We start from the raw sequence: 27,528 nt of genomic DNA on the forward strand, positions 1-27,528 counted from the left end.
CGCACTGCAGACCCCACGAACCGCCGTAGCTTGGTTGGGGTCTCACCGTCCTCCACCCACGATGGACCCAAGACCGGGCTTCAGCTTCCAGTGGGTGAACCTCTCCTACATCCAGAGAGCAGGAACCATGAACAAGCTCTTACAAGAGCTTATACTCAGGGGAGTATTGTGATATAGCAATCCCCAAGAGTGTAGTTATCGCATTCCCCAAACATGAGCCAAAACTTCATGAAGGTATAAAAGCAGCCTCTTTATTTTTAACACACAAGCATTTTATACACATCTTCCAACAAGGTTACTACCCACAGGGTTTTGTAAAAACAGCCAATACCCACGTACAATACACTCAGACACTCCCATACAAAATCCTCCCCTCTGCCCGTGATAGAATTACCTCACACTGGGTTGATGCAATCATCACAGGCAGGCGAATACACAAAATCCTCTGTCCTGGAGACAACCGAGAAGTAATTCAATTATCTCTCAGGACAAAGGACAATACACACAGTGAGACAATGGAACAGACCTCCCTACTGAACGTATACAATGTCCCACCCTTTTCAATACACATAGACATTTAACATCCCAAAATGGCACGAATTAGACCAGGGGTTCAAGTTACTCCAAGTCCTTTGTGAACAAATGAGGCCTGGCTGATGAGAGGGCCCATAATCCTGGGGCAAGAGGCTGGTAAACAGGCCCCTCCAAAACCCAGTGGCGAGGTTAGTTTTGCCACACCCACCTTTTGTGTTTCTAGTATTATATATAGGAGTAGTGGCTGACTCCTATATGCTGGGTCGTGCACTCCTTTGGCCTCTTCTGCCTCACAGTCTGATTTTAATTACTATGAGTATATAGTCTGCTCAACATGCATGCTGGTATTTATAGTCCCTGGATTCCATGAAGGCCATTTTGGCTCCACACAGATATGGATCAACAGGGGCCCAGCATGCATGTGGGACCTGCATTTCCTGGATTTCATGGTCGCTGTTATGGCACCCAACAGATGAGCTTTAGTGTTAGGACCCGTCTTATAGAGATCGCCTTGGCGTGCGGCAGACGGGCTCAAATGATTTTGTACAAAATGTATTTGCTAACCATCTCTAAGTTATTAGCATAGCATTAACAATGTAATATACTTTTGTACTCTACCTTTGGTTTGTAGAGTGCTGTTGCACTATGTGTTTGTTAGATGTATATTTGCAGCCACATTGCGACGTGAACCTGCGCATTGGGGTGTGCTGACCCCCCCTTTTGTGTCTCCAAAAACCATATGGAGCTCCTTTCCTTCTGTACCCTGCCGTGTGCCAGTACAGCAGTTTACAACAACAAATGGAATCAGAGTAATAAATATTGAGTTTTGTTTGGCTGTTAACTAGAGACAAGCTATTTTCCGCTTATGAAATTCGTTCACACTTCGTTTGGTGGTAAAAGGTGAATTGCGTTAATGATTCCGTTACCACGGACCATAACGCATAATAGAAGTCATTATAGAAACCTTTTACCACCAAACGAAGTATGAACGAATTTCAAAATATGAAATTCGCTCATCTCTACTGTTAAGCCTTGCTTTGTTACTGAAAAAAAAATTATTAAAATGGAAAATCTGAAATGTCATCTACATTTTCCTTTAATTCTTGTGGAACACCTAAAGGGTTAATAACGTTTGTAAAACCAGTTTTAAATACCTTGAGGGGTGTCGTTTCTAAAATGGGGCCATTTATGGGTGGTTTCTGTTATTTAAGCCCCACAAAGTGACTTCAGACCTGAACTGGTCCTTAAAAAGTAGGTTTTGGAAATTTTCTGAAAAATTTTAAGATTTACTTCTAAGCCTTCTAATGTCCCCAAAAAATTGGCATTCACAAAATGATCCAAACATAAAGAAGATATATGTGAAATGTAAAGCAATAACTATTATATGAGGTATCACTGTCTGTTTTAAAAGCAGAGAAATATGTATAAAAAGATACGACAAGACTTGGTGACCTGGCAATCCCTACAGGTGTCATGGGTGGGCAGGATCAACATCGTCAGAATGGTAGTTCTTCCGAGACTCTTGTACTTATTTAGGGCTCTGCCAATTCCAGTACAGATACGGGATTTGAGAGCAGTTCAGAGAGACCTAATGAGGTTCATATGGGCTAATAAACGTCCTCGTAAAGTCAGTAATGTGCAGACATAGGTCTCAAGGGGGACTCTCAGTACCAGATTTGGTTAAATACTACCAAGTCGCTAGACTGGCCCAAATGTTTTTGACCTACTTAAATCCCCAGGCCCACCCTTTATGGATTCCACTTGAGCGCTCTTTCCTATCTCCCTACACGTGGAAAGCCTTGATCTGGAACACTGCACCTATTCCTCAAGCAGTCCGTAATAAATCCCCCCTGACATATTATTTGTTGATTCTTTGGAGGTCAGTTAGGTTTAAATTTAATCTGCAATCCAGGCCCTCACCTTTACTGAGTATTGTAGGTAATCCTGCCTTCCTCCCAGGCCTGCAAGGACACAAGCTCAACTGGTGGTTAGCTAACAATCTGTGTACTCTCCATAGGTTCCTTATTGGAGGTAAACTGATATCCCTTTCGGACTTCAAAGATAAATACTCACCTCCGGTAGGAGAATATCTCCTCATGAACCAGGTTTTTTCTTACCTCAGGTCTACTCAGATACCTGACCGTAAGGTAGAATTCTCCCCTTTTGAGCGTTCTATTAATTTCTCACTATATAGGCAAGGTCTCCTGTCAAGAATGTATGAAGCTCTTAATTCTATCCCCGGGGATCACAAATTGGCATATATGAGAGCTTGGGAGGGAGACTTGCATCAGGAATTTTCCCCTTCTAGATGGTCCCAGCGCTCACTAACCCTTACGAAGGGATCCTGGCAGGTTACTTTGGCAGAAACCTCCATAAAAGTTCTACACAGAACCTACTTGGTCCCTGTGAGGTTGCATGCTATATATCCCGAAATATCCCCTATGTGTTTCAGAGGATGTAATGAGGAAGGGTCCATGATACATACATGGTGGACATGCCCGGTGGTTAAACGGTTTTGGGTCCGAATAACAAACCTGATCTCTGCGGTCCTAAATTGCAATTATCCCCTTGCCACTTTGCATTTTGGGGGACAAGCCTCATTGGCTAACCTTTGCCAGATTTAAACTTTCTCAATATATACTGTTAGCGGCCAGAATCCATATAGCTTACAAATGGCGAACTAACTCGCTGTCTTTCCAAGTTGTTATTGAGAGGATTAATAAAATCATGGTATCTGAAAAGCTGTCGGCTGTCCGTTCCGACACATTCCTAACGTTCGAAAAGGTCTGGGAACCATGGCTATCTTCCTCACATGCCCCAGATTTAAGATATAGTGTCTCTCTTTGATGCTGATTATTTAGCTTGTTGGTACTATGTCACTGAGTTACTCCACTCTCTCCTTATGTTTTGGATCTACTTAATCCTTATTAACATGCCAAAGCAATGTATATTTTGATATGCTTTTCTCCAAGAATTGTTGGTGTTTTTGTATAATACATTCTTCATCGATTAATGTATGTGTATACCTATCTATGCTAAAAATCAATAAACGCTTTTTGAAACCTAAAAGCAGAGAAATTGAAATTTGTAAAGTTGTGAATTTTTTCAAATTTTGGGGTAAATTTGGGATAAAAAAATATATAAATTTAAAATATTGACTGAAATGTACTACTATCATGACATACGATGTGTCAAGAGAAAATATTCTCAGAATGGCTTGCATAAGTAATAGTGTTGTAAAGTTATCACCACATAAAGTGACACATGTCAAAGGCCTGGTCCTTAAGGTAAAAAATGTCAGGGTCCTGAAGGGGTTAAATACAGATATTGAAATAGAAAATAAAAAGTAACAATTCTTTAAAAATACGTTAAACATAAAAATTTGATTTAAACAATAGGTCATTTTATGATGACATATTCCCTTTGAATAATAATTTTGAGGATTTACACACAGGATATCTGTGGTTGGATTGCTTGAATTGCCAATTGTAACAAGAAACAGGGGAGTGCTGTATTGACTTTTAGGTCTTCTAGGAGACTACCAATCATGGGCTAGCCCAAGTTAAGCACCAGTTTGTAGCAACTATGACTAAAATATAATTTTTTTTTCTTTATTAAGTACCTGGGATGTTTTTGGAAAGATGGTTAAAAAAAAGTATTTACTTCAGTCACACCCAATGGTGATCCAATCATGGCTTTGTTTGATATCCGTCAACGAGATGGTGAAATTTTTAGATGAACTTCCAGTACCAATTGTGGCTGTTCTTAAAGCCTGTTACTTCAAAATTCCCGTTGTTGAATATCATCAACATGAGGTTAGTAGACCGTTCAGTATTATGTTTTTACTATTGAGTATAATGTAATATTCTAGAGGGGTTATTACAGTATCATCTATTTTGAAATGGGTAAGGTGTGATCAGTTTTGCTAAAAGGGGTTGTCCCATCTGGGACATTGATGGCATATCGCTATTATATGCCATCAGTGTCAAATAATTGTGGGGTCCACCTCTGGGACCCACTCCTATTTTCAGAACAGGGTCCCTGAAGTGAGGGAGAGCCTTACATACACAACACTTAATCACTGTGTGAATGAGATTGTCTACAAATTTCTTATATACCATAAAATACTTTGTGGTTCAATTCCTAGTAATGAAAACGCTCCTGTTTACATTCACAATCAGAAAACCTGTACAGTAGTTCTTCTCAGCTAGAAATTGGATACTGGAAGCTGCCCCCAGTCAGGCATTTTACCTGCAGGACAAATTTAGTATTGCATGGTGGCCATTCAATTGCAGGTGGGCTTTAGTGAGAGAAGTCGCAAACAGGGGCACTGTGTCGTGACACCCAGGTGCACTCCCAAAAATACCTTCACAATGTGGAGGGGGGACAAAGCTGAACTTTTACTAGGTATACAATAAAACAAAAAGATACAAAGCACCACAAATATAGAGACAGAACATTATTCTGAAAAGGGCACCCCATGCTGGTAGTGAATCTTTCACCCTATTGGTAACAGGTGTTAATGCTTCAGAATGTATAACTGAACGGTCTTACCAGATCCTGTAGAAGTCTTTGGTATGGGTCCGGTACGGGATAGAGGACATTTGGTTTCATGTCAGGTCCAGGTGCAGTGGTTGTATTGATTGAACCGGGAGGATTCTATCCCTAGTACAACCGTAAAATGAGGGAGGGAGACAACTATTCAACCATACTTATCTACACAGAGCACCCGCCCTGAAAAGGGCGACCCCGTCCGGATACCTGCCCCTCTACACTACTAATTCCCTAAATGTAGTCCCTGATGCTCACTCCCGACGTGACACGTTTCTGTCCAATTGACTCATCAGGGGAAAAAAGTCAGAGACTAAAATGTTGGTTATGAACCAGACTACATAAATATGATCTCTTGGAAATTGCAAAGAATGATGGCTCCTCAGTAACTGAGAGCGGCATGCCCCTTAATGATGCATACCCTCCAGTGGGATCGGGTGTGCAGGAGAATATAAAATATGCCTCTTAGGTTCTGGGGGTTTGCTTACCAGCAACAAGAAGTCATTAGTTGTGGCGCTTAAATGCCTGCTTGAGTGCGCCTCCCAAATGGGTCTGTCTCCTCCGGCCACACCGCAGATGTGACGCCATGCGCATGTCCTGTGATCACGTGAGACAGAACAACCACAAATCCTGTATCAGAGGAATAGGATAAATGAGGCTTTGTTGACAGGTAAATCTACCAGGCCACAGGAGCCTCTGCCTGTGGTAACATAATTAGCAACACACACACACACTAATTGTATACACATAACAAATAAACCAATAAAAAGAAAACCGCCCTTGTAGGGGGCAGAAACCCTGTAAGGTATGTCGGTGTAATTTACACCATCATTAATTAAATCAAGCTATGGATGGAGTATAGAATTGCTGGGGCAGGGGAATAATGGGGGTTATTGACACTTTTATAAATGTGATTACAAGAGGATAGTTCTTACCAAGAAAAGCCCTGTTCCTTTCACTACTGCTCCTATAATGTTTTGGTCTAAGGCTATCTTTAGCCCCAGACCAAGCATCATAAATAGGTGCTATAAGGCCTCATGTACACGACCGTAAAAAACAGATCCGCAAAAAATACGGATGACATCCGTGTGCATTCCGTATTTTGCGGAACGGAACAGCTGGCCCCTAATAGAACAGTACTATTCTAGTCCGTAATGTGGACAATAATAGGACATGTTCTATTTTTTTGCGGAACGGAAATGCGGACATATGGAAACGGAATAGCTTCCATTTTTTTTTTGCATACCCTTTGAAATGAATGGTTCCATATACGGTCCGCAAAAAGAACGGAAAGAAAATACGTTAGTGTGCATGAGGCCTAAGCAGCTAAAGTTGAGCTGCTCATTTAGTCCTTGAGGAGCTGAGGTTCTGAGATAGAAAATCCAGCGAGTTTCCCTCTGGAGCAGCTTTCTATCCCAATTACAACCCCTTGTAGGTGGTTTTACCATATTTATTCCCATGAATAGAATTTTGTCTCTGCCATTATGACTTTGATGAACATGTTTGGATATGGGTGTATCCCTCCTATTAGTGTTGTCATTCAAATGTTCCCCCACCGTCTTATAGAAGGGATTCATTTATCGCCTAAAATGTAAATGTGACATGGAGCATATAGGCAAGATTATACGAGAATTTTGTAGGAGGGTAGGGGAACATTTGAATTACTTCACTAACCTCATTTATTAGCACTGTACTGTAAACGTGTGGTATTATTTCTATGATTGTAACATTCTTGGTTGGCTCATAGAAATGGTTACTTTATATCTAAGAATGGTATTAGATGAGATAAATAATTTTGAGACTTAGTGGCCTATAAGAAAATTTGACTTCTTATTTGTGTTATTATTTCAGAAAGTTGAAGATGTTTTGAAAAAAATACTACAGATTATAAAAAAACAAGTAAAGTAAGTAGATTCCATTTGACATTTAACCCTTTCACTGCCATGGATGTTTGGAAATTTTGCACCTGTTGTGGACAGGACAGTTTTCACAATTATATTTTTTTTATCAGATCATTTTTATTAAAGGTTTTCCATACAGCCAATTAGTCAGATAAACCATACATTATATGACAATAGGATATCAATACAGTAAAATCAATCATACTTTATCCAAATCAGCATGTCAATAACACTGCATCAAATAAACCTATGTGGGTCTGATGTGATGTCCTGATATGGGGGTCTGATCCGATGTCCTGATATTTATGGGGGTCTGATCTGAGGATCTGATAGGAGGTCTGATGAAAAATATTTTTTTCTTGTTTTCCTCCTCTAAAACCTGTCTTATCATCGGGTATGTCTTATAAAACGAAAATTACGGTATATTCCAAAATAAAAACAAATTATGCTAACCACTGTATTTTAAGTAGAAACCTGGCACCGAATGCCACTCAGCACTTTATACAGACTTCATGCAACTTGTCGTCAAAGTGTCATTTTTTCTTTTATATATATAAATAGCATAAAAGTTGATATTAGTGGGTAAAAGTGTGACCCAAGCAGAAAGTTATATGCACTACACCTACTAATAATAAACCTTCAGCATGTGCACAGCTCATGCATACCACTAAATGTACATGCACATATCTTTGATAACCAAGCTGGAAATTTTTTTAAAAGTAACACAATCTATAAAATACAGGTATTTGCACTCCTTTAAAAATAAGTGAGTGCACCCTCGAAACCTATATATTTCCCGAAGGCAGAAAATGTGATGGTTGCAGTTGCCTTCTAGAACTGTTGACAACCATGTCTACATTTTATGTAACTTTGTGACAAATGGAAATATTTTAAAAATGAAATGCTTCAGATGAAATATTTACACCTTAAACTCACATACAAGCAGAACTTTACCCATAAAAATAAAGTCAATGTAATATATACCACAACAAGAGCTAATGCACTTAAAGGGAACCTGTCAGCACAAAATCCATCCCAAACCGCAAGCAGCAGTACCTTAATCCCTTTGCTACCAGTGCCATACATGTATGGCGCTAGAGCGATGGGCAAACATGGCTTCTGCTCGCACGTGCAGCGGGCGTCATGGCCGACGAGTCTCTGCTATTTCAAACAGTAATAAAAAGCCTTTAGATGCCGTGATCAAGTGAGATAATGGCATCTAAAGGGTGAAAAACCAGCTCTGCGGCCAATGAGGATGCCGGTAATTGAATTCAACGCCATCGGTCTTGCTGAAGAGACTAAGGCCTCTTTCACACAGGTATCCTGGATTTGCTCCGGATGCGTTGCGTGTGCATTGCGGGAAAACCGCGTGAGTAGGCACGCAATTGCAGTCAGTTTTGACTGAGATTGCGTTCCAATGTTCAGTTTTTTTCGCACGAGTGCAATGCGTTTTGGTCGCTGGTGAAAAAAAAAAACTGAATGTGGTACCCAGACTTCTTTACTGAAGTTCGGGTTTGGGTTAGGTGTTCTATTCGTTTTATTATTTTCATTATAAGAAATGAGCAATTCTGACATTTAAATGAAAATAAAAAATCCTTGAATGTCCAGAATTAAAAGCAAACAATTAGATTTTATAGGCTCAAATATGAGTTTCAAAATCATAACAAAGTTAAAAAATTTTTTTTTTTATTATATTAAAAATTTGAAAAAAATTAACGTTTAAATCATCCCCCTCTCCATAATAATAATAAAAATAAATACATAAATAACAAAAAATATAAACATCATGGGTATCACCGTGATCGAAAACACCCGTACTATTAAAGTATAAAAATATTTTTCCAATATAGCGAATGGCGTAACAGAAAAAAGGATTTTTTATATTTTTTTTTTATAAAATGTGATCAAAAAGTCACACACACTTCAAAATGGTATCAATAGAAACTGCAGATTGTCCCATAGAAAATGAGCTCAGTAGACAATAAAACGTTATGGGGGTCAGAATATGGTGATGTAAAAAAAAACTATTTTTTTTCAATGTTTAAATTTATTTTTACACTATTTAGACATAAGAAAAATGTGGTATCGTTGTAATCGTACTGACCCAGAGAATGAAGGTCATGGGTCAGTTTTACCGCAAACGGAACGCCATGGTAACAAAACCCTTAACCACCTCAGCCCCCCTAGCTTAAAGGGAACCTGTCACTAGGATTTTGTGTATAGAGCTGAGGGCATGGGTTGCTAGATGGCCGCTAGCACATACGCAATATCCATTCCCCATAGCTCTGTGTGCTTTTATTGTGTAGAAAAACCGATTTGATACATATGCAAATTAACCTGAGATGAGTCCTGTCCCTGACTCATCTCACGTACAGGACTCATCTCAGGTCAATTTGCATATGTATCAAATCGTTTTTTTTACACACTAAAAGCACACAGAGCTATGGGGACTGGGTATTGTGGATGTGCTAGCAGCCATCTAGCAACCCATGTCCTCAGCTCTATACACAAAATCCCGGTGACAGGTTCCCTTTAAACCCCCTTAATGACCAGACCACTTTTTACAATTCTGCACTACACTACTTTCACCGTTTATTGCTCGGTCATGCAACTTACCACCCAAATTAATTTTACCTCCTTTTCTTCTCACTAATAGAGCTTTCATTTGGTGGTATTTCATTGCTGCTGACATTTTTACTTTTTTTGTTATTAATCGAAATTTACCAAAATTTTTGCAACAAAAAGACATTTTTCACTTTCAGTTGTAAAATTTTTCAAAAAAAAAACGACATCTATATAAACATTTTTCTCTAAGGCCCCTTTCACACGGGCGAGTATTCCACGCGGGTGCGATGCCTGAGTTGAACGCATTGCACCCGCACTGAATTCTGACCCATTCATTTCTATGGGGCTGTTCACATGAGCGGTGATTTTCACGCATCACTTATGCGTTGCGTGAAAATCGCAGCATGCTCCTCTTTGAGCGTTGCGGTGCGATAATCCACGCAATGCAGGCCCCATAGAAGTGAATGGGGTTGCGTGAAAATCGCAAGCATCCGCAAGCAAGATTTTCACGCATGGGTTCTAGGTAACAGTCTATTCACTGTATTATTTTCCCTTATAACATGGTTATAAGGGAAAATAATAGCATTCTGACTACAGAATGCATAGTATAATAGTGCTGGAAGGGTTAAAAAAATAAAAAAGTTAACACCTTATCCTCTTGATCGCTTAGTTCCCGGTCTGTTCTTTACTAGCTGTGGGCTAAAGGACCTGTGGTGATGTCAGATCACATGCTCCATCACCATGGTGATGGACCATGTGATCTGACATCACCACAGGTCCTTTAGCCCACAGCTAGTAAAGAACAGACCGGGAACTACGCGATCAAGAGGATAAGCTCAGTTAACTTTTTTATTTTTTTTAACCCCTCCAGCACTATTATACTATGCATTCTGTAGTCAGAATGCTATTATTTTCCCTTATAACCATGTTATAAGGGAAAATAATAGAATCTTTAGAACATCAATCCCAAGCCCGAACTTCTCTGAAGAAGTTCGGGTTTGGGTACCAAACATGCGCGATTTTTCTCATGCGAGTGCAAAACGCATTACAATGTTTTGCACTCGCGCGGAAAGATCGCGCATTTTCCCGCAACGCACCCGCTTCTTATCTGGGCAAAAAACATGACGCCCGTGTGAAAGAGGCCTAAGGCTGGTTTCACACGGGCATTGCGGATTGGGGCCGGGTGCGTTCAGGGTGCGTTCAGTGAAACTTGCACTATTTTGCAAGCAAATTCAGTCCGTTTTGTCTGCGATTGCGTTTAGTTGTTCAGTTTTTTCCGCGCAGGTGCAATGCGTTTTGATGCGTTTTTCACGCGCGTGATAAAAAACTGAATGTTTACAAACAACATCTCTTAGCAACCATCAGTGAAAAACGCATCACACCCGCACTTGCTTGCGGATGCAATGCGTTTTTCACGCAGCCCCATTCACTTCTATGGGTCCAGGGCTGCGTGAAAAACACAGAATATAGAACATGCTGCGATTTTCACGCAACGCAGAACTGATGCGTGAAAAACAACGCTCATTTACATAGACCCATTGAAATAAATGGGTCAGGATTCAGTGCGGGTGCTATGCGTTCACGTCGCGCATTGCACCCGTGCGGAAAACTCGCTCGTGTGAAAGGGACCTAAATGTATTGTTCTACATGTCTTTGATAAAAAAAAAAAATGTTTGGGTAAAAAAAAAAAAATGGTTTCGGTAAAAGTTATAGCGTTTACAAACTATGGTACAAAAATGTGAATTTCCGCTTTTTGAAGCAGCTCTGACTTTCTGAGCACCTGTCATGTTTCCTGAGGTTCTACAATTCCCAGACAGTATAAAACCCCCACAAATGACCCCATTTTCGGAAAGTAGACACCCTAAGGTTTTCGCTGATGGGAATAGTGAGTTCATGGAAGTTTTTATTTTTTGTCACAAGTTAGCGGAAAATTATGTTTGTTTTTTTTTTCTTACAAAGTCTTATATTCCACTAACTTGTGACAAAAAATAAAAACTTCCATGAACTCACTATGCCTAACACGAAATATCTTGGAGTGTCTTCTTTCCAAAATGGGGTCACATGTGTGGTAGTTATACTGCCCTGGCATTTTAGGGGCCCTAATGTGTGAGAAGTAGTTTGAAATTAAAATGTGTAAAAAATGCCCTGTGAAATCCTAAAGGTGCTTTTTGGAATGTGGGCCCCTTTGCCCACCTAGGCTGCAAAAAAGTGTCACACATGTTGTATCACCGTACTCAGGAGAAGTTGGGCAATGTGTTTTGGGGTGTCAATTTACATATACCCATGCTGGGTGAGAGAAATAGATCGGCAAAAGACAACTTTTCCCATTTTTTTATACAAAGTTGGCATTTGACCGAGATATTTATCTCACCCAGCATGGGTATATGTAAAATGACACCCCAAAACACATTGCCCAACTTCTCCTGAGTACGGCGATACCACATGTGACACTTTTTTGCAGCCTAGATGCGCAAATTGGCCCAAATTCCTTTTAGGAGGGCATTTTTAGACATTTGGATCCCAGACTTCTTCTCACGCTTTAGGGCCCCTAAAATGCCAGGGCAGTATAAATACCCCACATGTGATCCCATTTTGGAAAGAAGACACCCCAAGGTATTCAATGAGGGGCATGGCGAGTTCATAGAAGATTTTTTTTTTTGTTTTTTTGTTTTTTCTCACAAAGTCTCCCTTTCCACTAACTTGGGACAAAAAGTTCAATCTTTCATGGACTCAATATGCCCCTCAGCGAATACCTTGGGGTGTCTTCTTTCCGAAATGGGGTCACATGTGGGGTATTTATACTGCCCTGGCATTTTAGGGGCCCTAAAGCGTTAGAAGAAGCCTAGAATATAAATGTCAAAATTTTTTACGCATTTGGATTCCGTGAGTGGTATGGTGAGTTCATGTGAGATTTTATTTTTTGACACAAGTTAGTGGAATATGAGACTTTGTAAGAAAAAAAAAAAAAAATTTAAAAAATCAATTTCCGCTATCTTGTGCCAAAAAAATGTCTAAATGGAGCCTTACAGGGGGGTGATCAGGGAGTCTATATGGGGTGATCACCACCCTGTCATTGATCACCCCCCTGTAAGGCTCCATTCAGACGTCCGTATCTGTTTTGCGAGACCGCGGTGTCCGTGTTTTGCGGATCCACGGATCCACAAAACACATACGGACGTCTGAATGGAGCCTTACAGGGGGGTGATCAATGACAGGGGGGTGATCACCCCATATATACTCCCTGATCACCCCCCTGTCATTGATCACCCCCCTGTAAGGCTCCATTCAGACGTCCGTATGTGTTTTGCAGATCCACGGATCCATGGATCGGATCCGCAAAACACATACGGACGTCTGAATGGAGCCTTACAGGGGGGTGATCAGGGAGTGTATATGGGGTGATCACCCCCCCTGTAAGGCTCCATTCAGACGTCCGTATGTGTTTTGCAGATCCGATCCATGGATCCGTGGATCCGCAAAACACATACGGACGTCTGAATGGAGCCTTACAGAGGGGTGATCAATGACAGGGGGGTGATCAGGGAGTCTATATGGGGTGATCACCCCCCTGTAAGGCTCCATTCAGACTTCCGTATGTGTTTTGCGGATCCGATCCCTGGATCCGTAAAAAACACATACGGACGTCTGAATGGAGCCTTACAGGGGGGTGATCGGGAGTCTATATGGGGTGATCAGGGGTTAATAAGTGACGGGGGGGGGGGGGGGTAGTGTAGTGTGGTGATTGGTGCTACTTATTACTGAGCTGCCTGTGTCCTCTGGTGGTCGATCCAAGCAAAAGGGACCACCAGAGGACCAGGTAGCAGGTATATTAGATGCTTTTATCAAAACAGCGTCTAATATACCTGTTAGGGGTTAAAAAAATCGCATCTACAGCTTGCCAGCGAACGATCGCCGCTGGCAGGCTGTAGATCCACTCTCTTACCTGACGATCCTGTGAACGCGTGCGCCTGTGTGCGCACGTTCACAGGAAGTCTTGCGTCTCGCGAGATGACGCATAGATGCGTCACTCTGCCTGAGACAGTCGCCTCCGGAGCGAGATCCTGCGTTAGGCAGTCCGGAGACGGTTAAAATGGTGGTATTGCTTTTTTTTTTTTTTTTTTAAATTCCAACCCATTTGGGAATTTTTTTCCCCACTACATTGTATGCCATATTAAATGGTGGCATTAGAAAGTAAAACTTTTCCTGCAAAAAATAAGCCCTCATACAGCTATGTGAAAGAAAAAAAGGAAGGCTCAAGGAAGATAGGGAAGAAAAATGAAAAAAAACAAAACAAAACAAACTCTGGTACCCAAGTGTTAAAGTAGCCAGCAGTGTGTTTCCAATGATCATTTTCTTCCTGCAGTGAGATGCGGTAAAAGCATGAAAACTTTCTTTTATCCCCTGTGCGCTCTATTTTCCAGTCATGCTTGAAGTCAAGGGGGCAGCGGCCTCCTTGCTTCATGTCCAGGTAACCGTGCCACCTTCACTCCCCCTTCACCAGTGACTGACAGCACTTATGCACTAAAGTTTGGCCGCTGCCCCCTTGACTTCAAGCATGACTGGAAAATAGAGCGTGCAGGGGATAAGAGAACGTTTTTCATGTTTTTAATGCATCTGACTACAGGAGGATAATGATCATTAGAAACACACTGCTGGCTACTTTAAGGTGCTGCTTGCCGTTTGGAATGCTTCCCTTTAACAACACTTAAATGGAGGCCATGGAATTTTGCTGTCATCCACATGTTAAAAATATATAATATATACAGCAAACAGCTGTCATGTTACCAAAATCTGCATTTTCAGAGAATGTACAGGATACTTTGGAAAAAGCATCTGTTAATCACTGCACACAACAGCCTTCATGCAACTTTGCAACAAGCAGTGAATATTAGCGAAAATCGGACAAAAATTTAAATTTGAGACTAAAATGCATACCCCCTACAGAGTCCTTATGCACATAATATTTTGCAGAAACTGTAAGATTTGAGGAGTTCATACAGTCATGGTCGTAAATGTTGTCACCCCTGAAATTTTTCAAGAAAATGAAGTATTTCTCACAGAAAAGTATTGCAGTAACACATGTTTTGCTATACACATGTTTATATCCTTTGTGTGTATTGGAAAAAAAAAAAAAAAAGGGAGGAAAAAAAACAAATTGGACATAATGTCACACCAAACTCCAAAAATTGGCTGGACAAAATTATTGGCACCCTTTCAAAATTGTGGATAAATAAGATTGTTTCAAGCATGTGATGCTCCTTTTAAACTTACCTGGGGCAAGTAACAGGTGTGGGCAATATAAAGATCACACATGAAAGCAGATAAAAAGGAGAGAAGTTCACTTAGTCTTTGCATTGTCTGTCTGTGTGCGCCACACTAAGCATGGACAACAGAAAGAGGACTGAGGTCTGAGGACTTGAGAACCAAAATTGTGGAAAAATATCAACAATCTCAAGGTTACAAGTCCATCTCCAGAGATCTAGATTTGCCTTTGTCCACAGTGCGCAACATTATCAAGAAGTTTGCAACCCATGGCACTGTATTTAATCTCCCTGGGCGTGGACGGAAGAGAGAAATTGATGAAAGGTGTCAACGCAGGATAGTCCGTATGGTGGATAAGCAGCCCCAAACAAGTTCCAAAGATATTCAAGCTGTCCTGCAGGCTCAAGGAGCATCAGTGTCAGAGCAAACTATCCATCGACATTTAAATGAAATGAAACGCTATGGCAGGAGACCCAGGAGGACCCCAATGCTGACACAGAGACATAAAAAAGCAAGACTACATTTTGCAAAAATGAACTTGAGTAAGCCAAAATCCTTCTGGGAAAACGTCTTGTGGACAGATGAGACCAAGATGGAGCTTTTTGATAAAGCACATTATTCTACTGTTTACCAAAAACAGAATGAGGCCTACAAAGAAAAGAACACAGTACCTACAGTGAAATATGGTGGCGGTTCATTGATGTTTTGGGGATGTTTTGCTGCCTCTGGCACTGGGTGCCTTGAATGTGTGCAAATAATGGGGTAAGCACTCCAGGTCCCAATTTGGGGACAAACGCCGATAATAAAAATATGGTGAGATGGTGCCCGCAGATGGGGATCCTGGCTGGGGATCCCGTCAAGTAGCAAGATATAGAGAAATCCACATTGGATTTCTCTATATCTTGAATGTGTGCAAGGCATCATGAAATCTGAGGATTACCAACGGATTTTGGGTCGCACTGTAGAGCCCAGTGTCAGAAAGCTGGGTTTGCGTCCGAGATCTTGGGTCTTCCAGCAGGACAATAACCCCAAACATACGTAAAAAAGGACCAAGATATGGATGGCAACAAAGCGCTGGAGAGTTCTGAAGTGGCCAGCAATGAGTCCAGATCTAAATCCCATTGAACACCTGTGGAGAAATCTTAAAATTGCTGTTGGGAAAAGGTGCTCTTCCAATAAGAGAGCAGTTTGCTAAGGAAGAGTGGTCCAAAATTCTGGGTGAGAGGTGTCAGAAGCTTATTGATGGCTATAGAAGGTGTGCAACCAAATATTAAGTTAAGGGTGCCAATAATTTTGTCCAGCCCATTTTTAGAGTTTGGTGTGACATTATGTCCAATTTGCTTTTTTTCCTCCCTTTTTGGTTTTTTTTCCAATACACACAAAGGGAATAACATGTGTATAGCAAAACATGTGTTACTGCAATACTTTTCTGTGAGAAATACTTCATTTTCTTGAAAAATTTCAGGGGTGCCAACATTTATGGCCATGACTGTACATACCACAAATGTCAAAACTTAATGATGCATGTGTTGCATAAATTGCAATAATGCAGCAACCAACTTCTGCATGCAAGAGGATAACTAGGGGATAACTTCTAGCAACCGGAATACCCCTTTAAAGCGTCATAGCTCCAGTTCTGATGAACTGTTGGCAAGCCAGGTGTTGCATCCATAATATGGGCACAAAAAATCCCCTATATTACACCCCTCTAAAAATTTGCTGAATACAGTTTTTTTCTTTAAACTGGGTACTGTATTTTTCGCCCTAAAAGACGCACTTTTTTCGCCATTATGGAAGTGCTCATTAGTACCGGAGGAGCAGGAAGCAGTGAAGGCTTTGTATTCACCGCTTCCTGGTCCTCTGCTTTCGGCTTTGCTGTGGCTGCGCACAGCATAAGGGCGCTCTGTGACCTCATGCTATGCACGTCTGGTCACAGCACAGCTGCAGCAAGAAGAAGACAGAGTGCACTGGACGTGAGGAGCGGCAGCATCCAGAGCAGGAGAGATAAGTGGATTTTTTTTATTTTATTAGCTCTGAGGCTGGGGGCTGACATGAGGCTGATGGCTGGGGGCTGACATGAGGCTGATGGCTGGGGGCTGACATGAGGCTGATGGCTGGGGGCTGACATGAGGCTGATGGCTGGGGGCTGACATGAGGCTGATGGCTGGGGGCTGACATGAGGCTGATGGCTGGGGGCTGACATGAGGCTGATGGCTGGGGGCTGACATGAGGCTGATGGCTGGGGGCTGACATGAGGCTGATGGCTGGGGGCTGACATGAGGCTGATGGCTGGGGGGCGGACTTGAGGCCGATGGCTGGGGGGCGGACTTGAGGCCGATGGCTGGGGGGCGGACTTGAGGCCGATGGCTGGGGGGCGGACTTGAGGCCGATGGCTGGGGGGTGGACTTGAGGCCGATGGCTGGGGGGCGGACTTGAGGCCGATGGCTGGGGGGCGGACTTAAGGCCGATGGCTGAGGTCTGAATGGAGGGGTCTTATTTATATTGGGGCTATTAGCTGAGGTCTGATTGGGGGTCGGTCTGATTGTGGGTCTGATCTGAGGTCGTATTGGGGTCTTATTAACATTTGGAGTATGATTAACATTGGGGGTCTGATTGCTGGTCTGATCTGAGGTTTAATGAAATTTTTATTTGTTTATTGTCCTCTAAAACCTTGGTGCGTCTTTAGGGCCGGTGTGTCTTGTAGGGCGAAAAATGCAGTAAATAAAAAAGGTAGTTTATAGCAGGAGTCAGGAGGCTAAAATTATTTTCTGACTCGTGAAAATCTTTTACATCTGTCAGAAGAGAGTTTTTCCTCTCCTGTGATAATCATTGCTATTACTGCAGCTCTAACTCAGTAGAGAACTGATCTGTACTGTATATTTTTCTGTATAGATCAAGTATGGACAGGGTAGGGATAGTGTAAATTGTAAACTTTATTGATGCCTATATGATTGGTGTGCTTGGTACTTTGGCACTGTGATAGGGAATCTTGTAAATGTCTAGGACATAGTATCAATAATTGGCTTAATTAGGCTTAGAGAGGTGATTAGATGAGCAGGTGCACATTCCCTTTCTGGAAAAAATAAACACATGTGACAGCAAGCATGTTGTAGGATGGGGGAAGGCAGTTTATTACATGCACAGAAGACCATGTACAGTTACACAGGGAGAGAGAATCTACAGTATGTCTCTATGGCTGATTTATCCTAGAATATCCCAGGCTTTGGTACAGTAAGAGATGTAAGCCTGTCTTATTTCAAAGCAGACAATATAGAAGTCAAGGATCACTATTCTAGCGGTTCCACATCAGGAGATATAGCCTTTAAAATAGGATCTGGAGTTTGAGCTACAGGTATATGCAGCTTTCACTGAGACCAATTTCTAAGGGATATAATTTATGATGTATTGTGGGTAGTGCTGTGGTCATGTTTTAATGCTTAGATTGTCAGCTTTAAAACAAGACTTGGCTTACATCTATATCTGCTGCACAGCCAGAGATCCAGCCATCAGTAGTAAGGATGTATGAGATACGTCCTTGACTACTGAAGTGCCACCCTGCAAGGCAGACTTTTTTTTTTCATTTTTGTATTTTACTTATTTTGAGCTGAAGATAATTTTTCTAGTTGGCATTTACTAAAATTTTATGTGCATGTCCATTTACTGAGCTGAGTGCTGCTGGTCACACATGCTCAGTCACTTTCCCCACAGCCAGATCTCTGCATAGCAATCCTCTATTCACTGCAGTGCATGTAATTTTAACTTATTTGCAGTGAACACTGACGATAGAGATGAGTGCAGAGAGGAAACAGGGCGTTAAAGCCTGAGCAATGCTGGAGTTGGAGAAGTGAATAACCGGTAAACCTTTCACTGCCCTCCAACAGAAACCATAACATTTACACTTTGACTGCCCTAGACCACCTGGAATCCTTACACTAACCCAGTCACTGCCCTAGACCACCAAGGATCCTGAAATTAACCCTTTTACTTCCCTAAGCTGCCAGAGATTCTACTATGAACCCCTTAACTGCCCTAGACCACCAGGGATGCTTACATTAACTCCATTGCTGTAGACCACCAGGCATATTGCTATTATCTCCCTCACTGGCACTGTTCAAAGGGCATACAACTCCTTCACTGCCCTGGACCACCACAGGAACAGACATTACCCCTTTTATTGTCCTAGATTACTAAAGATGTAGACAGTAGCCTTCACTGCACTAGTTCTAGATGCTGTTTAATACAGATACTGTGTGGCCCCTGCATTTCTAGCTGCTTTATAGGGTGCTGTGTGTTGTTGTTTGTTTGATGCAGTTTTATAGGCGGATACAGTGCCCGGGTCTCCAACTGTCCCACTCACAAAGGCTTAGAGAGAACAAATCTAGCGATACAGTTTAAAGTGCAGCCCGAAGCCGGCGGCCATGAAAAGCAGTTGTGCGGAGGGAGGGGGGGCCCAAGTTGAACTGTTGCCCCATTGCTTATGAGCCTTTAGTTATGCACCTTCTAGAGCAGTGATGGCAAACCGTTTAAAGCAGAGTGCCTAAACTGCAACCGAAAACCCACTTATTTATCGCAAAGTGCCAACACAGCAATTTAATCTGAAACCTACAGTCCAGTATAGTATATATTCCACGTACTTTATGATTTAGCTATAATGGCCTGCCTACATTCAGTGCGCTGCCTGTGCTGTTCATAGTGCGCCCTGCACTGCTGACTGTCAGGAAAAGTCTAAGTATTGGTACACCATAGACTTTTCCAGGGCATAGATGCCCCCAGAGAGGGCTCTGAGTGCCGCCTCTGGCACCTGTGCCATAGGTTCACCACCCCTATTCTAGGGTATGTTCACATTCAGCAGATTTGCCACCACTGAGTTTCATGCTGCAAATCCACAACATTTTACAGTACCAGAAAAGTTGATGAGATTTAAGAAATCTCAGCCAAATGCTGTGAAACAAATTCACAATGTAAATTATCCTGTGGTGCAGATTTCAAGGGAACATCCACAGTTACTGAAATGCTGTAAATCTGCCATCACAGATTTTCGTGTTGTAAATCTGCAGCATTGTACAGTACCAGCAAAGTGAATGAGTCTGTAGCAATTCTCATCCATACAGTGTGGAACAAATCTGCTGCAGACATTGACTTGTGCAGATTTTAAATCTTCAGTTTGTCACATTCTGCTCCAAATTTCATCAAAACAGTCAATGTTTCAGTCACATGTGGACATACCCTTAGCTGTGGATTTCACCCTCTGCCAAGCGTAGGGTGAAACCCGTGGCAGACTTGCACGGAACTGTAATTGTAAACTTGTAGCTGTGGCCTTACACCTAAAAAAAAACTTTCTCCATTTTGGGCCATCTTTTCTCACATTGTATCTTTTTTTTTTTTATAGAATTCCCCTTGTTATCATGTCCTTTAGGACAGAGCTACATGTGGCAGTTACAAAAAAATCAGAGTTAGATTTCTTTGCGATTGTCGCCGTATCAGCATATTGCATTGTGACATCATTGAAATACAAAACATAAAATGTCGCACGACTTTCTTGCGATGTAGCTGTACCCTTTTTTCGGTCTCGCCACACATGTCGCTGTGTAGCCTCAGTCTTATGTTCATTCTACAGTGGATATAGAGTGAAAAAACAGTAATGTTCCCATCTTGTTAATGATACGTAGTGCTCTATATTTGCTGTTATTTTCTCCTTTTTGTGACCATTTTCAGACCTTTGGATCCAGAGTCATTCGAGAAGTGTTGTAAAGCCAGCCTTGACCTGCACTATGAAATCCTCAATAAAAAATTGCTGCACATTTATTCTGAGCTAGCAGCTCTGTCGGCAGAGATCATCTTAACCTTATTAAGATTTGCAGGCTTGTCGGTACGTGTGCATTTCAGTTTCATGTATAAGTGATACTTCATACGGTTTCACTGTTTGAGCGAACAAACCATTATGTTTGCTTTCACTGTTTGTTTGTTTTTTGTGCCTTAGAACGGAGGTGATGAAACAAAGTCATTACAACCTGAAATAGAGAAAGTGTTTGACAGCACAATGTCACTAACAATAAAATGGCTCAAAGATGTGTATGGGCACAAATTTACTTTTGAGTACCACACGCCAAAAAGATTTCCTTTTGAAATGCAGGTAACTTCCCAATTTTAATGTTAAAGGCGTCCTACTAGAAAGTAAATGTATAGAAACATTGTTTATTGTACTTTAAAAATGTGTTGTTAATGTTTATTACTAATATTTCTTATATAGTGAGATGTGACTGTAAAGTTACAGGTCCGAAGCGTCACTGCTGAGAAATTCTGATGACATGTCAGGCGCAGTGGACAATGGGATATTTGTGTTAAAACTACACACGTTTAGTGGGTTCTAACCAAACTACTAAATACAACAATATTGAAAACCTAATTTCTCACAGCTATCTAACAGTAGTCTTATTGCTCATAGCAAACAGAGTTCAGCTTGTGTTCTTTACAGTTTTTTCCCCCATAATAGTAGCAGGATTGTATAGTTTTGAAAAAATTTGATTTGACATGTCTGTTTCAGTAATTCAGTAACATATAAAATGACAATTCTGGAACATTTCCCCTTCTGACTCTATGTTGTGCCGTTCTTCTGTTATGCCTGATAGACCTTTATACATAGAGGTACAGATGGGTGTTACCAGTTGGGGGGGTGTCCCTGCACAGTCTGACATTGTCCAATTAGTGCTGCCAGTGCAGACTGCACAGGGACATGCCCCCAGCTGATAACTCTGTGTTGTGCCGTTCTTCTGTTATCAGAATAGATGCTCCAGAATTATTACATAATTAACAGCAAGAAGCTTATAAAACAGATATATCATGGGAGGTAACAGGTTCTCTTTAAGTATAACAGGGCCCGTTTTCTTGTTAATTTATGAAGACTGACGTTTAGTGCGTCCATCTTAAATGATGTGCAGTTGTAAAATGAAGCTAATTTTTTAAAAGAGATGCATTCCTCTTAATGATTTAAGCTCCTCTTGGGTTTTCCGTGTGAGTGAAACTAAAATCTAGGAGAACAAAAGAATTGTGGGTGGGCATTCGAACTATGGACTAGGCAGATAGCTATTTATTCTAAGGTCAATAAAATATAAAATGTTACAATAAAATACAAACATAAACAGTCCTAGTATTGATTATCAAATCGCATGTATGTTGTATAAAATCCTAGTAAAGCAATGCAAAATGTATATTGAGACCTGCAACATATACAATCCTAGAGTTGCAGGCAATGCACATCGCAATGTGTGTACTAGGACCTGCAACAGTATAGCATTGGGACTGAAACTTGCAGCAATGTGAAGATTAGGTTGCTTGAGACATCCAAACAGTCAGTAATGACCAGTCTTAGGCTACTTTCACACTAGCGTTCATGGGTCCGTTCGTGAGCTCCGTTTGAAGGAGCTCACGAGCGGACCCAAACGCCTCCGTCCAGCCCTGATGCAGTCTGAATGGAGCGGATCCGCTCAGACTGCATCAGTCTGGCGGCGTTCAGCCTCCGCTCCGCTCGCCTCCGCACGGACAGGCGGACAGCTGAACGCTGCTTGCAGCGTTCAGCTGTCCGTCTGGCCGTGCGGAGGCGAGCGGATCCGTTCAGACTTACAATGTAAGTCAATGGGAACGGATCCGCTTGAAGATGTCACCCTATAGCTCAATCTTTAAGCGGATCCGTCCCCCATTGACTTTACATTGAAAGTCTGAACGGATCCGCTCAGGCTGCTTTCACACTTAGAATTTTTTCTAAGTTATTAATGCAGACGGATCCGTACTGAACGGAGCCTCCGTTTGCATTAATATGATCGGATCCGTTCAGAACGGATCCGATCAAGCGCAAGTGTGAAAGTAGCCTTAGTGAATGTTATCCCAATGTCTCTAGTCATAGAGTTCAGTAGTGGTATATTATGACCCAATGTCTCTGGTAATATGTGCAAGGCTAAACAGCCATCAAAGGAATTCCTTCTGAATGAAATCCCGTATGGATCAAATAGCCAGCCTATATGTAGGTAGATATGAGAGGGAGTGTAACAACTTACATACTGATATCTTCATGTGCGGCGACCCGCATCGATGGTACAGTGGACTCACCTCTATGTCCGTGTATTAGATATTGGAAGTTACCCTCCTCTCCGCTGTAAAGTTCAGCAGTTTTACTTGTCAGTAGTGCGGGGGAGCAGACTGCAACAACTGTTCAGCTGGTCAATTTTTATGCACCAGTCTCACGATAGTTTGCAGCGTTGGTTTCGGCTGTATTGCCGCTCCAGCTGGAAAATTTCTTAAAACAAGTTCCATCGACTGTGTACAGCTTGGTAATTCCTACAGCATATATTTCCACGCCAAACGCGTTTCGAAACAACTAGTTTCTTCCACTGTTCTTAATTTTTTGTTTAGCTTTCTTTGGGGACATGAACTTGCAATAATCAGATTGCCTTTTCCACACTCTAAAGTCATTTAATACAGTGTGTTGGAAATTCAGTATATGCCAATGAAATGCTGCTACCTGCTGGCCTGCATTGAAATATACCTGTAATAAGCCCCGGGAGTGCAGAGCTCCCTGGTTTTCCACACTGAGTTGCTGTGGTCACATTTGACCACAGCACCTTAGGGGTTAAATGTCTGCGTTCTGCCTTATCGCTGATCGCAGACTTTAGCCCAGGTGTCTGCTGTGTGAAACATCGTACAACCAGAAGATATGGTACTAGCTCTCCTCCAGAGTGGACACCATATCACTGTGAATGTCGTCAAAGGATTAAAAGTTTGAGCATTGACTTACAGCAAATTGTAGAATCACAACTAAAAAGGTTGTTTTACATCCAGGATGCCATTGCATGTGATCTGTCATTTTTCCTTTATAAATGAAACTATCTTGAGATAATTCACCAAATAGTTTACATTCTTTCATCCTAGGCGTGGAATCTGATTCTGAAGGCTGGTGACGATGCAACTCAGAAGTGGAAAGATTCTCTCATACCGCTGTTGTGCAATAAAATTAAGCAGGTATGTAATACAATGTACAGAATTAAAGCTCATGCACACAGCCATAGCTAAAAGAACATTATAGAACAGAATAGGACATGTTCTATAATTTTGTGGGTGGCACAGAACTGACATATGGATACTGACAGCACACGGAGTGCTGTCCACATCTTTTACAGCCCAACTGAAGTGAATAGGTCCACATCTGACCTGCAAAAAATGTGGATCGAATGCGGACCCAAACAGTCGTGTACATGAGCCCTTATTGTTAAGGTGGTTGCTGAGCAAAGACTGCCCCTTGTTAAATACAGGCCATCATGATAACCAGCCGATTACCTGGCTAGGGCAGACGTGTGATTGGGGGAAGTCATGCCTGGCTGTAATGTATAAAACTGCCCCTTTTATTTTATTAGAAACATTTATTTTAACTGTGCACATATCATGCCCCACTTCCCTATGTATGCTGTCACTGTGCATGTGTTTGTCACTTCCCTATGTATGCTGTCACTGTGCATGTGTTTGTCACTTCCCTATGTATGCTGTCTCTGTGCATGTGTTTGTCACTTCCCTATGTATGCTGTCTCTGTGCATGTGTTTGTCACTTCCCTATGTATGCTGTCACTGTGCATGTGTTTGTCACTTCCCTATGTATGCTGTCTCTGTGCATGTGTTTGTCACTTCCCTATGTATGCTGTCTCTGTGCATGTGTTTGTCACTTCCCTATGTATGCTGTCTCTGTGCATGTGTTTGTCACTTCCCTATGTATGCTGTCTCTGTGCATGTGTTTGTCACTTCCCTATGTATGCTGTCTCTGTGCATGTGTTTGTCACTTCCCTATGTATGCTGTCTCTGTGCATGTGTTTGTCACTTCCCTATGTATGCTGTCTCTGTGCATGTGTTTGTCACTTCCCTATGTATGCTGTCTCTGTGCATGTGTTTGTCACTTCCCTATGTATGCTGTCTCTGTGCATGTGTTTGTCACTTCCCTATGTATGCTGTCTCTGTGCATGTGTTTGTCACTTCCCTATGTATGCTGTCTCTGTGCATGTGTTTGTCACTTCCCTATGTATGCTGTCTCTGTGCATGTGTTTGTCACTTCCCTATGTATGCTGTCTCTGTGCATGTGTTTGTCACTTCCCTATGTATGCTGTCTCTGTGCATGTGTTTGTCACTTCCCTATGTATGCTGTCTCTGTGCATGTGTTTGTCACTTCCCTATGTATGCTGTCTCTGTGCATGTGTTTGTCACTTCCCTATGTATGCTGTCTCTGTGCATGTGTTTCTCACTTCCCTATGTATGCTGTCTCTGTGCATGTGTTTGTCACTTCCCTATGTATGCTGTCTCTGTGCATGTGTTTGTCACTTCCCTATGTATGCTGTCTCTGTGCACGTGTTTGTCACTTCCCTATGTATGCTGTCTCTGTGCACGTGTTTGTCACTTCCCTATGTATGCTGTCTCTGTGCACGTGTTTGTCACTTCCCTATGTATGCTGTCTCTGTGCACGTGTTTGTCACTTCCCTATGTATGCTGTCTCTGTGCACGTGTTTGTCACTTCCCTATGTATGCTGTCTCTGTGCACGTGTTTGTCACTTCCCTATGTATGCTGTCTCTGTGCACGTGTTTGTCACTTCCCTATGTATGCTGTCTCTGTGCACGTGTTTGTCACTTCCCTATGTATGCTGTCTCTGTGCACGTGTTTGTCACTTCCCTATGTATGCTGTCTCTGTGCACGTGTTTGTCACTTCCCTATGTATGCTGTCTCTGTGCACGTGTTTGTCACTTCCCTATGTATGCTGTCTCTGTGCACGTGTTTGTCACTTCCCTATGTATGCTGTCTCTGTGCACGTGTTTGTCACTTCCCTATGTATGCTGTCTCTGTGCATGTGTTTGTCACTTCCCTATGTATGCTGTCTCTGTGCATGTGTTTGTCACTTCCCTATGTATGCTGTCTCTGTGCATGTGTTTGTCACTTCCCTATGTATGCTGTCTCTGTGCATGTGTTTGTCACTTCCCTATGTATGCTGTCTCTGTGCATGTGTTTGTCACTTCCCTATGTATGCTGTCTCTGTGCATGTGTTTGTCACTTCCCTATGTATGCTGTCTCTGTGCATGTGTTTGTCACTTCCCTATGTATGCTGTCTCTGTGCATGTGTTTGTCACTTCCCTATGTATGCTGTCTCTGTGCATGTGTTTGTCACTTCCCTATGTATGCTGTCTCTGTGCATGTGTTTGTCACTTCCCTATGTATGCTGTCTCTGTGCATGTGTTTGTCACTTCCCTATGTATGCTGTCTCTGTGCATGTGTTTGTCACTTCCCTATGTATGCTGTCTCTGTGCATGTGTTTGTCACTTCCCTATGTATGCTGTCTCTGTGCATGTGTTTGTCACTTCCCTATGTATGCTGTCTCTGTGCATGTGTTTGTCACTTCCCTGATCTGCATCCCCTCAGAATGCATTGGGGCTGTACGGATCTGGTCTCCACTTTCAGAGATGCCTAGGAGGGTGAGAGGTGAATCCTCCCTACACACTACACTGCTCTACAGTAGATGATAATGATGCAATCCTGCCTATGATATGCCTGACAGCAAAACTCACCAATATGTAATGTATGCCAGACTTCAATGTATGCCGAAGCTGTAAAGCTTCATTCCCACATTAGCGTTTTGGTCAGTGATTTCCATCAGTGGTTGTGAGCCAAAACCAGGGATGGAGCCTCCACAGACATAAGGTATAAGGGGAAGATCTGCACCTGTTCTGTGTTTTAGACCCTCACCTGGTTTTGGCTAACAATCACTGATGGAAATAACTGGCCAAAACACTGATGTGTGAATGAGGCATAACTGCGGCATCCAAGGCAGATCTAATCAACGTCTGACTATGGCCTCTTGCACACAAACATTTTTTTTTTCCCGTTTATGTTCTGTTTTTTTGCGTTCCGTATACGAAACCATTCATTTCCATGGATCTGCAAAAAAAAATAAAAAATGGAAGGTACTACGCATGCCTTCCATTTCCGTATTTCAGTTTTTCCGTTCCAAGATAGAACATGTCCTATTATTGCCCGCATAACGGACAAGGATAGTACTGTTCTATCAGGGGCCAGCTAAAAAAAAGCCATACGGTGTGCAAGAGGCCTTGGGCTGAATTCACACGTCCGTGAGATACCGGACTGGCATCCTGTGCACGGCGTCATTGCTTGCTATGACGCTGTACGCTTTTTGCTGCCGCTGCTGTACAGTAATACACTCATATAGATCATACAAGTGTATTGCCAGTATAGCAGCGGCGGCACGGAGCACAGTCACAGACCGTGTTCCACGGACGTGTGAATTCAGCCTAAGCTTTGCAGATCTGCTTTACCTCTAGACACCTAGTGATGACATCATTGCTGGGCATAGAGGAAGCAGCATGGCCGCAGTAATAAACCCCACCTGCCCCTGCTAGATTGCAGAAGCTTTAATGGTACCTTACATGTATGGCAGTCCAGATTAAAGCCCAGCACATGCACCATACATTTACTGCTCTTGGTCATTATAGAGTTAAACTGCATGAGCTAGTCATTAGCCATTATCTGTGTATGGACAGATGGGACTGCAGGGAGGATTGAGTGTTGGATGAAGGGATCAGGATTGTAGAAAGGTGGTTAATGAAGAAGTTTTAGATTAGCCCAAAGATGACCCGCGCCATACATGTACGGCGCAGATGTCCGTGACTTAAGGACCAG

The 27,528-nt window shown here is 42.1% G+C and overlaps 1 protein-coding gene across 1 annotated transcript in view; it reads left to right on the forward strand.

The window, feature by feature from the left end:
* The window catches only part of RNF213 (ring finger protein 213), a 355,180-nt gene that overhangs the window by 126,574 nt on the left and 201,078 nt on the right, over window positions 1–27,528 (forward strand). Inside the window, 5 exon segments of the mRNA XM_044281121.1 lie at window positions 4,154–4,349; window positions 6,937–6,989; window positions 20,529–20,682; window positions 20,794–20,946; window positions 23,736–23,825. Of these exon segments, the coding sequence (XP_044137056.1) occupies window positions 4,154–4,349; window positions 6,937–6,989; window positions 20,529–20,682; window positions 20,794–20,946; window positions 23,736–23,825 (646 nt within the window).

Source organism: Bufo gargarizans, chromosome 2 (genome assembly GCF_014858855.1).
Source record: "Bufo gargarizans isolate SCDJY-AF-19 chromosome 2, ASM1485885v1, whole genome shotgun sequence".
Classification (NCBI taxonomy): domain Eukaryota; kingdom Metazoa; phylum Chordata; class Amphibia; order Anura; family Bufonidae; genus Bufo; species Bufo gargarizans.